This window comes from Canis lupus, chromosome 9 (assembly GCF_003254725.2).
Source record: "Canis lupus dingo isolate Sandy chromosome 9, ASM325472v2, whole genome shotgun sequence".
Lineage (NCBI taxonomy): Eukaryota > Metazoa > Chordata > Mammalia > Carnivora > Canidae > Canis > Canis lupus.
Genome location: NC_064251.1, coordinates 24118699 through 24133887, shown reverse-complemented (window position 1 = coordinate 24133887; position 15189 = coordinate 24118699). Strand labels below are relative to the sequence as shown.

The 15189-nt window shown below is 39.0% G+C and overlaps 1 protein-coding gene across 23 annotated transcripts in view; it reads left to right on the top strand.

Moving 5' to 3' along the window:
* The window catches only part of CDK12 (cyclin dependent kinase 12), a 79423-nt gene that overhangs the window by 12185 nt on the left and 52049 nt on the right, over positions 1-15189 (top strand). For all 23 annotated transcript variants that reach the window (XR_004818547.2, XR_004818545.2, XR_004818544.2 and 20 more), the window contains exons 3-6: positions 6405-6581; positions 8087-8226; positions 8813-8983; positions 11488-11677. Coding sequence is in view for 2 of the 23 variants with exons in the window: in XM_035720469.2 (XP_035576362.1) it covers positions 6405-6581; positions 8087-8226; positions 8813-8983; positions 11488-11677 (678 nt within the window). In the remaining 21 variants the exon portion in view is untranslated. The remainder of the gene's footprint in view (positions 1-6404; positions 6582-8086; positions 8227-8812; positions 8984-11487; positions 11678-15189) is intronic.

The window sequence follows — 15189 nt, the reverse complement described above, 5'->3', positions numbered from 1 at the left end:
TTGGGGTGTGATCCTGGAGGCCCAGGATCGAGTCCCTTCTCTCTGTGTGTGTCTCTATGAACAAATAAATAAAAATCTTTAAAAAAATTTTTCTTTTTAAATTTATGATAGAGAGAGAGGCAGAGACATAGGCAGAGGGAGAAACAGGCTCCATGCGCCGGGAGCCCAACGTGGGACTCGATCCCAGGTCTCCAGGATCGCGCCCTGGGCCAAAGGCAGGCGCTAAACCGCTGTGCCACCCAGGGATCCCTAAAAAAAATAATTTTTATGTAAGAAAACTTTTCAGGAAGAAATCTGAAAGTTGCATACAGAATTCATTTATCTTCTTGATCTCACATAAGATTGCAGCAGCTTCATTGTTGAGAATGTGATTTATATATTTTTGTTTCCTTCAATGCTTTAAACATAAAAACACAGAATACAATTAGTAAATATTGCTTATTTGAATAAGATTACCGAAGGAGCCAGGATCAAGACTTGTGTGAAATGACACTGGGCACGTAGTTAAGAATTCACTTGGCACATGGATGACATAAGGTTTATATCAGAGGATGTGTCGTCGTCTTTTTTTTTTTTTTTTTTTTTAAGATTTTATTTATTCATGAGAAGCAGGCTCCTTGCAGGAGCTCAATGTGGGACTTGATCCCTAAACTCCGGGATCACATCCTGAGACAAAGGCAGATGCTCAACTGCTGAGCCACCCAGATATTCCATAGATGTGTCTTCTTTTATTTTATTTTTTAAAGATTTTTTTTTTTTATTCATGAGAGACACAGAGAAAGAGAGGCAGAGACACAGGCAGAGGGAGAAGCAGCTCCACGCAGGGAGCCCGAAGTGGGACTCCATCTTGGGTCTCCAGGACCACACCCTGGGCTGAAGGCAGCACTAAACCGCTGAGCCCCCCCCCCCCCCCCCCCCCCGCCGGGCTGCCCGATGTGTCTTCTTTTAAAGCACCTTTGGGAATAGAATGAAACTTTTCTTTCAAACTTATGTATTGGACCGAGTGTATTTTGTTTTTTGTTTTTAAGATTTTATTCACTTATTCATGAGAAATGTAGAGATAGAGGCAGAGACATAGGTAGAGGGAGAAGTGGGCTCTCTCTGGGGAGCCTGATGTGGGACTCCAACCCAGGACCCTGGGATCTTGACCTGAGCCAAAGGCAGATAGATGCTCAACCACTGAGCTACCCAAGTACCTCTGGGCCAGGAGTATATTAATCCAGGTATCAAATGCGGGAATGAATTTAACATGGTATTGCAAAAGCCTTTCTAATTCATGGTCTGCAATTCTTCATTTCAAGAAATGAGGACTGCTAAACACCCATTCTTCAGGAAACAGTACATTCTTCATGAACATAATTATTCATGGGGATCACCTGCTGGTTTGCTTTTAAGATTTTAGAGCACAAATGAGAGGAGGGGCAGAGAGAGACAAGTAGACTCCCTGCTGAGCGAGGCTCCTGAGATCATGACCTGAGGCAAAGTCAGACACTTAACTGACTGAGCCTCCCAGGTGCTCCAGGGATCACCTGCTCTTAAGGAGATCATCTGTATACTGTTTTTAAAATTTTAGTTAACTGAGGTGCCTGGCTAGCTCAGTCAGTAAAGCATACAACTCAATCTCAGGAGTCGAGAGTTCAAGCCCCATGTTGGTCATGGAGCCTACTTCAGATAATAGAATTTCGGTTAACCACATAGGGTTTTTATTTAAAGAAAATTTTTTTTTTTAAGATTTTTATTTATTTATTCATGAGAGACACACAGAGAGAGGCAGAGACACAGGCAGAGGGAGAAGCAGGCCCCATGCAGGGAGCCCGACATGGGACTCGATCCTGGGACTCCAGGATCACACCCTGGGCTGAAGGCTGCGCTTAACTGCTGAGCCACCCAGGCTGCCCAAGAAATTTTTTTTTTTTAAAGATTCTATTCAAGGGACACCTTATGGCTCAGTGGTTGAGCGCCTGCCTTTGGCCCAGGGTTTGATCCTGGCTGGAGTCCTGGGATCGAGCTCCACAGGGGGCTCCCTGAGTGGAGCCTGCTTCTCTCTCTCTCTGCCTAACATCTCTGCCTGTGTGTGTGTGTGTGTGTGTGCATCTCAAATAAATAAAATCTTTATTAAAAATAAAGATTAAAAAAAAGATTCTAATCATTCATTCATGAGAGACACAGAGAAAGAGGCAGAGACATAGGTAGAGAAGCAAGCTCCCTGCAGGGAGCCTGATGAGGCACTTGATCCTGGAACCATGGGACCATGGACCCGAGACAAAGGCAGAAGCTCAACTGCTGAGCCACCCAGGCATCCCCACATAGGGTTTTAAAATCTTCCTTTCCAGGGTACCTGGCTGGCTCAGTTGGTAAAGCATGAAAATCTTGATCTTAGGGTTGTGAGTTCAAGCCACACGTTGGGCAAAAAGCTTACTAAAAATAATAACAAAAAAAAATAAAATCTTCATTTCCCAATCAATTTTTTGGTAGCCTGGTTCAGTTGGAGTTTATCAGACTTTAGCAGAGTCTACATTATTCTTAAAGACTTTATCTTTAAAGTACTGAGCTCTTATAGAAAAGTTTTGTGTGAGCTTCAGAATTTAGAATTTGTTAATGGAATGCTCAGTTCCCATTTTTAATGTACTCACCTCAAAATTTTTTTTAAAGATTTTTATTAAGGATGCCTGGGTGGCTCAGCGGTTTAGCTCCTGCCTTCGGCCCAGCGCATGATCCTGGGGTCTCGGGATCGAGTCCTGCATCAGGCTCCCTGCATGGAGCCTGCTTCTCCCTCTGCCTGTGTCTCTGCCTCCCTCTCTCTCTCTCTCTCTGTCCCTTGTGAATAAATAAATAAAATCTTTAAAAAAATATTTTGTAAAAAAAAAAAATATTTTGTTAGAGAGAGAGGAGGAGTTTGGGGGGCGGACAGAAGGAAAGGTTGAGGCAGATTTCCCCCAGAGCAGGGAGCCCAACGCGGGATTGATCCCAGGACCCTGGGACCATGACCTGAGCTGAAGGCAGATGCTTCACTGACTGGGCCACCCAGGTGCCCTCGACTCAAATTTTTAATAGAAGAATCTAAAAGTAAAACAGTTTTTAAACAACCTGCTTTAAGGAGAAAGGGATAGATGATCATATTTAAAGTCATTTATGTGGGGGTACCTGGGTGGCTCAGTCAGTTACGTGTCTGCCTTTTGCTCGAGTTGTGATTCCAGGGCCTAGGATTGAGACTGCTCCTCGGGGATCCTGCTTCTCCCTCTCCCTGCCATTCCCCCGTTTGTTTTCACACTTTCTTTCTCTCTCTCTCTCTCTGTCTCTCTCCATCAATGGATAAATAAAATCTTTATAAAGTCGTTTATACTATAAAATTATGAAAAATATTAAGTTAATCTTTTAAAATAATTGATATGTAAATTTTCTTTATTAACAATAAGGAGTTCTTATAAATGATATTGACATTGTACTACAGATTAAATCCCATCATTATAAATTCCAAGAGATTATACAGATTTAAATATTTGAGCAGTCATGGAGCTTTACAACTTTTTTTCTTGTTTTTTTTCCACAACTTTTTTTTTTTTTAAATTTTTATTTATTTATGATAGTCACAGAGAGAGAAAGAGAGAGAGGCAGAGACACAGGCAGAGGGAGAAGCAGGCTCCATGCACCGGGAGCCTGATGTGGGATTCGATCCCGGGTCTCCAGGATCGCGCCCTGGGCCAAAGGCAGGCGCCAAACCGCTGCGCCACCCAGGGATCCCTCCACAACTTTTTTTGAAAGAAAATTATATGTGAGCATTTATGCAGCTACTCACCATTTGTGGGCCCAACTACAGTTATAAACAGGGAACCAGGAAATACTGATATTAGTAGGATCAGCACTTCCTAGTACTGAATCTTCATAGTAATGACTTAGATGTTCAATATCTGCTCTCCAGTGTTAGACCCTCTCTGTACCTGCCATATATCCTCTGCACTGTATAGAGCTGTGTTTTACTGAGTGCTGAATACTGAAGGCTATAGGCTGTGATGTTAAGCATTGCAATTTTATGAGTCATCATTATTCCACAATTTTTGGTACATTGGAATTTGTTGAAATAGGATTTGACCTGCATTCAACTTATGTGCTCTGAACGGATAGTACATATCAGACACATGCTTGATGAATTAAACACGCTAATCATACAATTTTTTAGAAGCAATGTACATTTTCATAGTAGCAAATTGAATATGAACCTATAAAGCCAACCTTGGAGAAAGCAGGACTTAAGTTTAAAAATAGACTGAATTTATATGAAGTGATGGTGAGAAAATTCAGATACTTCAATTCTAGTGAAGCATAACCAAGAAGTAATTTATTTCTGAGTCATGAGGAATTAAAATTTATAAAGAATATTCTGACAATAGTTGAAAAATTAGGAATTTTTATTACTTGAATGTCTTAAACATTGGAGAAATTTAAAAATCTATATTACGTCCTGCCTGAAGAGTTTTCTTGTAATAGGCTTTGTTCCCAGGGTAGAAAAATCTTAGTGCAAATTATAATAATCATGTGCATTCATCTCTATCAGTAATTTAACAGAAAGTTTCAAATGATCATTTTGCAATCTATTGACTACCCTAGTTCTGTCTGATATGCACAAACTAATCTAGATTCTATTCTGCCTGATTTACAGGAGATTAAAATGATGAAAATTGGTATGAAGTTACACTTTTTGAGATTGTGTTTCACATGCAGTCTTTAAAAAGACACATTGCAAGGGATAGATCTTCATTGGTTCTATGGACGACGTATTCATGAAAGAATACATGTTTTATAACTACTTGTAAAAAAAAAAAAGGAGAAGAGGCTCCTGTGGTTAGGAGGATTCTCAGCTTGTTTTCAAGCTTCTGATACTGTGATAGAACAGAAAAGACTTATTATCTAGCATGGTTTTATTTGTAGGCATGAGTTAGTATATTATCTTTTCTGAGGATGTACATAGCACAAAATCCTTTTTTTTTTATATTTTATTTATTTATTCATAGAGAGAGAGAGGCAGACACAGGCAGAGGGAGAAGCAGGCTCCACGCAGGGAGCCCAACGTGGGACTCGATCCCGGGTCTCCAGGATCACACCCCAGGCCGCAGGCGGCGCCAAACCGCTGCGCCACTGGGGTTGCCCACAAAATCCTTTCTTATAAATAAATTGAGATCGTTAAAAAATTGGATCTGAACAGTGACTTTTCTAATCTATTCCAGAAAAGACATCCTTTCTTCCCATTCTTCCCCCCTATTACCACCATTTTGTTGATTATCATGAGAGGCCTGCTACCAACTGCTTTAATGATTCTGAAATAGTTTCCTGGACTCTCTGCTTAGATTACTTTGAGAATTATTTATATATTTTGGCTAGTCATATATGGTTGCCTTTTGCTTCCAAACCAATAGAATAGGTCAGTATATTCACTAATTTTGAGTCCAATTTAACTATATTTTTTACAAAACACTCAAATACTATTTCCTTTTCTTTTTTTTTTTAATTTTTTTTTTTAATTTTTATTTATTTATGATAGGCACACAGTGAGAGAGAGAGAGAGGCAGAGACACAGGCAGAGGGAGAAGCAGGCTCCATGCACCGGGAGCCTGACGTGGGATTTGATCCTGGGTCTCCAGGATCACGCCCTGGGCCAAAGGCAGGCGCTAAACCGCTGCGCCACCCAGGGATCCCACTATTTCCTTTTCCAAATTCTGTCAACATCTACACAGTAGTGTGACATTGTTGAACTTTCATTTCTTTGGAATTTATTTACTTACTTACTTACTTACTTACTTACTTACTTACTTATTTATTTATTTATTTATTTATTTATTTATTTATTTATTTATTTATGATAGTCACACAGAGAGAGAGAGAGAGAGGCAGAGACATAGGCAGAGGGAGAAGCAGGCTCCATGCACCGGGAGCCCGACGTGGGATTCGATCCCGGGTCTCCAGGATCGCGCCCTGGGCCAAATGCAGGCGCCAAACTGCTGCGCCACCCAGGGATCCCCCCCCTTCTTTGGAATTTCATTCCAAAATATGTAGAATATGTTTGGTGACTCCCATGAGTTGCTGTGATACTTTTTGAATTTAAGGTGATTACTTCTTATATTTTATTTCATCTCAATAAAATTCCATATAGAATCTTAGGAAGAACATTAAAGAGTTTGTTAAAGGACCTACAAGTAATACCCCAAATTTTTATCTTTTGTTTTCTTTTATGTACTATGGATTTCTTTTTGTGAAATCCAAGAATCTTTGTGATAAACTCTAGTTCCATATATTACATTACTTTTAAGTAAAATCTTTATAATCTTTTAATAGCCAGACATAAGCTTTGAAAAGTTTTATTTGCATATTTCTTAATTATGATCTTTTTCTTTTCTTCATCTATTGTTTAGTCCAAAAGAAACTCTACCTTCAAAACCTGTAAAGAAAGAGAAGGAACAAAGGCCACGTCACTTACTCACAGACCTCCCCCTCCCTCCAGAACTTCCTGGTGGGGATCCATCTCCTCCAGACTCTCCAGAACCAAAGGCAGTTACACCACCTCAGCAACCATATAAAAAGAGACCAAAGTGAGTTTTTGGAGGGACCTGTTCTTTTATTATTTATTTAAGAGAGAATGAGCTGAGGGGAGGGCGGGGAGGAGCAGAGGGGAAAGGAGAGGGTGATGGGACACCTGGGTGGCTTACCAGTTGAGCGCCTGCCTTTGGCCCAGGGCGTGATCCTGGAGTCCCGGGATCAAGGCCCACATCAGGCTCCCTGCATGGAGCCTACTTCTCCCTCTGCCTGTGTCTCTGCCTCTCTCTCTCTCTCGTGAATAAATAAATAAAATCTTAAAAAAAGAGAGAAAGAGGGAGAGAACTTCCAACAAGACTCTGCACTGAATATGGACCCTGACTTGAGATGGTATCCTATGACCCCTGAGTTCATGACCTGAGCCACAACCGAGTCTGACTTTTAACCTACTGAGCCACCCAGGCTCCCCTGGAGGGACTTTTTTTTTTTTTTTAAGATTTTATTTATTCATGAAAGACATAGAAGCAGAGACCCAGGCAGAGGGAGAAGCAGGCTCCATGCAGGGAGTCTTAATTGGGACTTGATCCTGAGACTCCAGGATCACGCCCTGGGCCGAAGGCAGGGGCTAAACCGGGGATCCCCAGAGGGACCTATTCTTAATTACAGCTTCCTTCCTTACTGGTGGGCCTGAATCTCACACTTTCATCCACAACCTACACTGTAGGATTATAAAAGATTGGGCCTAATGTGTATCTTTTATTTTATATTAGTGGATAAAAGCCTTTCTGGGAGATCTGTTCATCTGTACCCTCAGATACCTAGAGTTTTTAGAAAAGCAGTGATTTCCCAAATCCAGATACACCATGAACATTGGTATGAACATTGTATCTTTTGAGTTTGATACTTAGAATATTAAAAAAGAAAAAAGCTCTTTTATTCAGGGTGTATCAACGTGTATAAATTAATGAAAAATTAACAGATGTGGTATGTTTTTTCTTAAACCACATAAATTGCCATGCTATAAATGTAATAGAATCTGGATTTGATCTTCTCATTGTTAGCATTCCTCAAGTAGGCTCCATGCCCACCTTAGGGCTTAAACTCATGACCTTGAGATCAAGAACAGCATACTTTACCAACTGGGGCAGCCAGGCACTCCAGCATTCCTCTCTTAAATAGTAAAAATAGTTACCATTTATTGAGTACGTATTATTGCCCAATTTTTATATTTTACTTTAATGGTAGCTCTATGATGTAGGGATTCTTTTCCCATTCAATAGATGAGGAAGCAAATACTAAAGAGAGGCTAGAAAGTAGGCAGCAAATCTATTATTTGAACTTATGTCGTCCTGAAGCAAGAAATCTGTCTTACCCACTGTAAGAGACCATTTATTTCATGTCATTTGATTTCCGCCTTTTTAATAAAGAAATTCATAAAAGATTCATGGGCCAGAGAATCATTATAAAAGAGCTCTGTTTTCTTCTTTGAACAGACAAGTTTTTAAAATAACTTTTTGGTTTGTTTCGGGGTTTTTTTGTTTTGCCTTTTTTTTTTTTTTAGAATTTGTTGTCCTCGTTATGGAGAAAGAAGACAAACAGAAAGTGACTGGGGGAAACGCTGTGTAGACAAGTTTGACATTATCGGGATTATTGGAGAGGGAACCTATGGCCAAGTATATAAAGCCAAGGACAAAGACACAGGTAAATATTGCCACAAAATTCTAAATGTCAGAAGTTTAAAAACGTAGCAATACTAATGCTAAAGTAGACTTAACAAAAGTAAATTTCGAGTTCTTATTTGATTTCCAAATATTACTAAAAGACTAAAATTTTCCAAAGGACTAGTATAATTATTACTGTTTAAAAACCTTCCTCTTTATTAGTTGTTGGTATAAATATTTTATAATAAGCTTGCTAGGAATTTAAGAGTAAAATAAAATTTATAGGTTGTTCTTTGGTAAGGATTTAGTCCTTAAAGATAAAATGAAGTAGTTGGATTATTGGCATATTTTAATAATTCAAAATTTTTAGGCCTAACTGAATACTGAATTAAGAAATACAAGTCTTAAAAATATCAAAGGCAAGAAAGGGAACATGGGGTTTAGTTTTGTTTTTTAAGGTATAAAAGTATCTGGCATATAGCATTAAAGAAAGCTAAATCTGTCTTTCAGAGCAACTCTGGACATTTATTGGCTGGTTCATGATGGTGGCCAAAAAATTCTTTTTTTTTTTTTTTTTTTTTTTTTTCAAAAAATTCTAATGTAATGGTTTGAATTTGTTTTCACAGGAGAGCTAGTGGCTCTGAAGAAGGTGAGACTGGACAATGAGAAGGAGGGCTTTCCAATCACAGCCATTCGTGAGATCAAAATCCTTCGTCAGCTAATCCACCGAAGTGTTGTTAACATGAAGGAAATTGTTACAGATAAACAAGATGCACTGGATTTCAAGAAGGACAAAGGTACACAAGGAATCATGTTTCTACAGAGTAGATTGGTGCATCTTATTTTCTTTTTTTAGCTTGTTTGCCTGTTTGAATTTTTTCTGAAGCACAGAAGTCCAACTTCTTGAATCCATGCCAGAGTTAAGATACTAGTTTTGAAGTCTCTTTTTTTTTTGTTTTTCTTTTTTTTTTTTACACATTATAACAATAATGGAAATTAAACCCAGATTTATCACTCTTTTTTTTTTTTTTTTTCTAAAGTAGGCTCCACACCCAGGATGGAGCCCAAACAGGCCATGAAATCATGACCCTGACATCAAGACCTGAGCTGAGGTCAGGAGTTGAACACTTAACTTAGCCACCGGTGCCCCTATTATTATTATTATTATTATTATATATATATTTTTTAATATATTTTCTTAAGATTTTATTTATTTATTCAGATAGAGAGAGAGAGAGAGAGGCAGAGACACAGGCAGAGGGAGAAGCAGGCTCCATGCTGAGAGCCCGACGCGGGACTCGATCCCAGGACTCCAGGATCATGCCCTGGGCCAAAGGCAGGCGCCAAACCGCTGAGCCACCCAGGGATCCCCCTATTATTATTATTATTATTATTATTTTTTTTGGATCCCCCTATTATTTTTTAAAGTAAGCTCTATGACCAATGTGGGGCTTGAACTCAAGACACCAAGATCAAGAGTCACATGTTCTACTGACTGAGCCAGCCTGGCATCAATTAGTTACCAGCTTAAAAAATATAATAGCTCTGCATTGAGCATCTTTGTTCATAAATCTTTGCATTTTGATTTCATTCTTTTTTTTTTTTTTAAGATTTTATTTATTTATTCATGAGAGAGACATAGGCAGAGGGAGAAGCAGTCTCCATGCAGGAAGCCTGATGTGGGACTTGATCTCGGGACTCTGGGATCACACCCTGAGCCAAAGGCAGATGCTCAACCACTGAGCCACCCAGGCATTTTGGTTTCTTTCTTTCTTTCTTTTCTTTCTTTCTTTTCTTTCTTTCTTTTCTTTCTTTCTTTTCTTTCTTTCCTTTCTTTCTTTCTTTCTTTCTTTCTTTCTTTCTTTCTTTCTTTCTTTCTTTCTTTCTTTCTTTCTTTCTTTTCTTTCCCTCCCTCCCTCCCTCCCTCCCTCCCTCCCTCCCTCCCTCCCTCTCTCCTTCCTTCCTTCCTTCCTTCCTTCCTTCCTTCCTTCCTTCCTTGTTTATTTCTTAATGTAGTTTCTTAGAAGTAGAATTATTTGGTTAAAAGGATTTTTATATTTAATGTTAGATTGCTTTTAAGATAGTAATTATGTCCATCTGTGAGTACCATTCCACTTTATCCTAAAATTGAGTACATCTTTAAAAAATATATATTTTATTTATCTATTTATTTGAGAGGGACAGTGAGAACACAACTAGTGAGATAGAGTGGAGGGACAGAGGGAGAGGGAGAAGCTGACTCTCTACTGAGCAAGGCGCATAATGCAGGGCTCAGTCCCAGGACCCTGGGATCATGACCTGAGCCAAAGGCAGATGCTTAACCGACTGACCCACCCACGCACCTTTAAGGTTCAGTACATCTTTTTTAAGATTGTCATTTTGATAGATAAAGTATGACATTATTTTGGATTGCATTCTTTGTTACTTTTGAGTTCTTTTCCATGTTTGCCAGTTTTACTTATTTTCTTTGTGTTTTTGTGTCCTTTGCTTCTATCTTTTGCAGTTTTGAGGTTTTTCTTGTTAATTTATATGAGCTCTTAGCTAAATCTAAGGTACTCCATTATGCAATGGCCCTTAACTTTGGGGTGTTAGGGACTTCTTTAAACATCTTATGGATCTATGCTTTAAAAAAATAAGTTCAAAATGTTGCGTATTGTGTGTTTAAAATGTTACATTGCCATTTCAGGGAGTTCAAGGAATCCTTGAAGCATACTCTCTAAATTAAGAATCCTTGCCTTTATGTTGATAGGAGACAGAATTCTAGACTGGAGAGAGAATTGTCTAACATAGGTCTAGTATTGCTTATGTTACAATATTTGCTTTTGTCATACACCTTGTCGAGGTGGAAAGATAGCATGGATTTCAAGCCTTTCACAATTCTCTTAGCATAGTTACGTTTTATCTACTTCTAAATCTAGGGAGTTTCTTTAGATGGTTCACCTTTCTTTCAATTCTTAAATACTATGAATTTCACCAATAATTTATACTAATTTGCCAACTGACTTAGATTGTAAAAGAATAGTAATACAACTTGATCAGAGCAGTTGTTCTCCTTAAGAAGTAAATAGTCCAAAGAGCATTGGGTTAAGAGTGAGAAGATTAATTAAAATAGTTCTGTTATTTATTATTAGAAAGGGCAAGTTCTTCAAGTACTCTGAGTTTTAGCTTCCTCGTCTATAAAATTAAGCAGTTGTTTAAGAAAGCCTTATGGCCCACTTCAAAATTACATTAAAATCTGAGGCATGATCATTTCAGCATCCTTTTCCTCTTGTTTTTAATTTTTTCTTTCATTTTTATATAGGTGCCTTTTACCTTGTATTTGAATATATGGACCATGACTTAATGGGACTGCTAGAATCTGGTTTGGTGCACTTTTCTGAGGACCATATCAAGTCGTTCATGAAACAGCTAATGGAAGGATTGGATTACTGTCACAAAAAGAATTTCCTGCATCGGGATATTAAGTGTTCTAACATTTTGCTGAACAACAGGTAACATAGTAACCAAATGAGGTTAAGCATTTTCTTTCTCTCTTCTGACCCAGTTAGTTTCAGCTATTTAATTGACGTTACAGGTAGACCCAATGATGCAGTTTTTTGTATTTACATATATCTGATATTTGTCCTGTGGGAACAGCTTATGATGGGGTACTCTGATGCACAGATTCTTCAGTCTCTGTGTTGGTAAGGAATTAACAGAGGTAGAATTGTAAAGGTATTTTATTTTATTTTATTTTTTATTTTTTAATTTATTTTTCTAAGATTTTATTTATTCACGAGAGACACAGAGGCAGAGGGAGAAGCAGGCTCCAGGTAGGGAGCCCAATGTAGGACTTGATCCTGGGACTCTAGGATCACACCCTGAGACAAAGGCAGAAGCTCAATCACTGAGCCACCCAGGTGTCCCTGTAAAGATTTTTTAACTGCAAACATTTTAGGGAATCACATCCCACAGGAATATTCATAGAGTTTTTTGCCATAGTTGGTAAATATTATTGTGGTCCTTGATAAATTAAAACACACATTGAATTCTAAGTGAAATTCTCACTTGTTTCGTGGGGAGAAACATGCCTGCTCTTACAGCTGCTCTTGAGAATTTGATAAAGTTATCAAATTTCAGAGTAAACACAGGTGTAGCTGGTGGTTGACCTTTCTGCCAAGCATTTACTCCCTGTTTTTTGTTTGTTTGTTTTTTTTTTTTTCTCCCTGGTTTTGATAGTGTAAACAGACGAGTTTGGTGATGAGCAGTGTTAAATCTTCAGAAGTTTTTAACTACTTTCTTCTTCTCTGGCTGTTTACCTAAACTACATTGGTGATATCAAGTGTATTATGTACACTAGTCTTTGGTAAATAGCCCTACCTGTTGAGGAATAAAAAGAAAGTCTTATGCGATTAAAGTCCTACCAGTATTTGGTTCTTTAGGTAACTAGGCTGTTTATAGCCGTCTTTGTCTGATTCACCCATTGTTTTGTACATTTCTGTTCAGTTAATTTAACAAATACTATCTAGATAGAGCTATAGAATGATTATGACATTTTTCCGTCTTTGTTTTTTTTTTTTTTTTTTTTAATTTTTATTTATTTATGATAGTCACAGAGAGAGAGAGAGAGGCAGAGACATAGGCAGAGGGAGAAGCAGGCTCCAAGCACCGGGAGCCTGATGTGGGATTTGATCCCGGGTCTCCAGGATCGCGCCCTGGGCCAAAGGCAGGCGCCAAACCGCTGCGCCACCCAGGGATCCCATTTTTCCGTCTTTGTAGAGTGAGGTAGCCAGCCATCCAGAGTTGCCCAGGGACTATCCTGGTTTTATTTATTTTAAGTGGCTTTTGTGTGTGTGTGTGTGCTTTGTTTTGTTTTGTGTTTTGAGGAAGAGCAAGCAGGGAGGGGAAGGGGCAGAGAGAGACTCCATGCCCAGCGCTGAGCCCAATACAGGGCTCAATCTCACACACTGAGATCATGACCCAAGCTGAAATCAAGAGTTAGACACTTAGTTAATTGAGTAGCCACCCAGGTGCCCCCAAAGATTTTTTATTTTATTTTATTTTGTTTTGTTTTGTTTTGTTTTAATTTTAATTTATTTTATTTTATTTTATTTTTTTAAAGATTTTATTTATTTATTCATGAGAGACACAGAGAGCAAGAGGCAGAGACACAGGCAGAGGGAGAAGCAGGCTCCATGCAGGGAGCCCGACGTGAGCCTCAATCCCGGGTCTCCAGGATCATGCCCTGGGCCAAAGGCAGGCGCTAAACCGCTGAGCCACCCAGGGATCCCCAGATTTTTTATTTTAACTAATCTCTACAACCATTGTGAGGCTCAAACCCAAGAGTTGGCATGCTCTACCAACTGAGCCAACCAGGAAGGTGTCCTTGTCCTGGTTTTAGCACTGAAAGTCCCACATGGGATAGTTGGTCACTAGAAAGCTGAGTTTAATAGGGCAAACAAACAAATCACTCAACCCAGTAAATATTTATTAAACACTAGCCCCGACACCACTTTTTAAGTATTCTGTACCCCCATCGTGGGGCCCAAACTCACAACCCTAAGATTGACAGTTGCATGCTCTATCCACTGAGCCAGTAAGTGCCCCTAAGCTCCCCCTGGCCTCCTGCCTTTCTTCCCTTCCCCCCCCTTGAATCTGGGAGCATCTGAGAAGATGCAGTTTTGATGAATGGATAAGAATTTATCAGAAAGACTGACAACAGAGGGTTAAATTTCTAAGCAAAAGAAATTACTGGGCAAAAGCACATAAATATACAAATTAACATGTTATATTGGGGAAAATGTAAACAGGTCAGTATTAGCTGGGCAAGAAGAATGAAGCATAAAATGATGAGACTGGGCAGCCAATTTAAGGATCTTGTATATCTTGCTAAGGAGCTTACACTATCTATTGATGATAGCCATTGAATGGCGCTAATTTGATTAATTTTTTGTTTTTAAATTATATAGTTGGGGCACCTGGATGACTCAGTTGGTTCAATGTCCAACTTTTGATTTCAACTCATTTCATGATCTCAGGGTCATGAGATTGAGCCCTGCATCTGGCTCTGTGCTCCGTGTGGAGTCAGCTTGAGATTCTCTCTCCCTCTGCACCCCACCCCCCACCCCACTCTCAACAAAAATAAAAAAATAAAAAATAATTTATACAGTTAATTTGGTAATATTTTAAGTTACACAGTTAATGCATTTTAAATTATAAGATGTATCTAATTATATGTATTTTATACTTAAATAGTTTTGTTGAGACAGGACATTATGTTAAAAGTTATTCTTGTCACTGTTTAAAGATTATTCTTGTCGCTGTCTCTGTTATCCACAATTTTTGTTAAAGCTGGGCTTGGTTAATCTACATCCATAGTAATAATGCTTCAAGAACTTAATAATGGCTATCTGCTTAAAGGTTTCTGGACTAGAGCATATACTTTCTTTGGATCATTTTGCTTCCCCAAGGAGGATGTCTCAGACCAGGGAATAACTGCAATCCTACTTGGTGTCCTTTTTGGCGGGTCAGGCCACTCCCTGTCTCTGACTTCCCATATTCAGGAAGCTGATGAGGTTCTAGACTAAACTGAACTTCCTCCTCAGGTTGCTAAGCAGGATTCAGGAGTCTTATGATCTAATCTGATCCATCCAGCCACTGCTCTTGCCTATTTAGCTCTGTCTACACAGAGAATACTGGGTGAGATGGCCTGGAGAAATGGTAAGGATACCTCAGCTGGACAAGGAAGCAAAAGCAGTTGAGTAGAGAGGGAGGAGAGCAGGGCTGGGCTCCCTGATATTCATTATATCTTCATTACATAAATATAAATGAGACCAAGTCATTTTAGATGGTGGAGAGACACAATTAGTCTTCTCTTTTAGAAAAATCACTAAATGTCACTCTAATAGGTTGTAGACTAGAGGCAGGGAAACCTATTACTACCATAAGAAATTGCCAGTGCTTAAACTAACCAAGGCATTACTAGTAGAGATGGACAGGATCAACTTGTGAATCAGTAGACTTT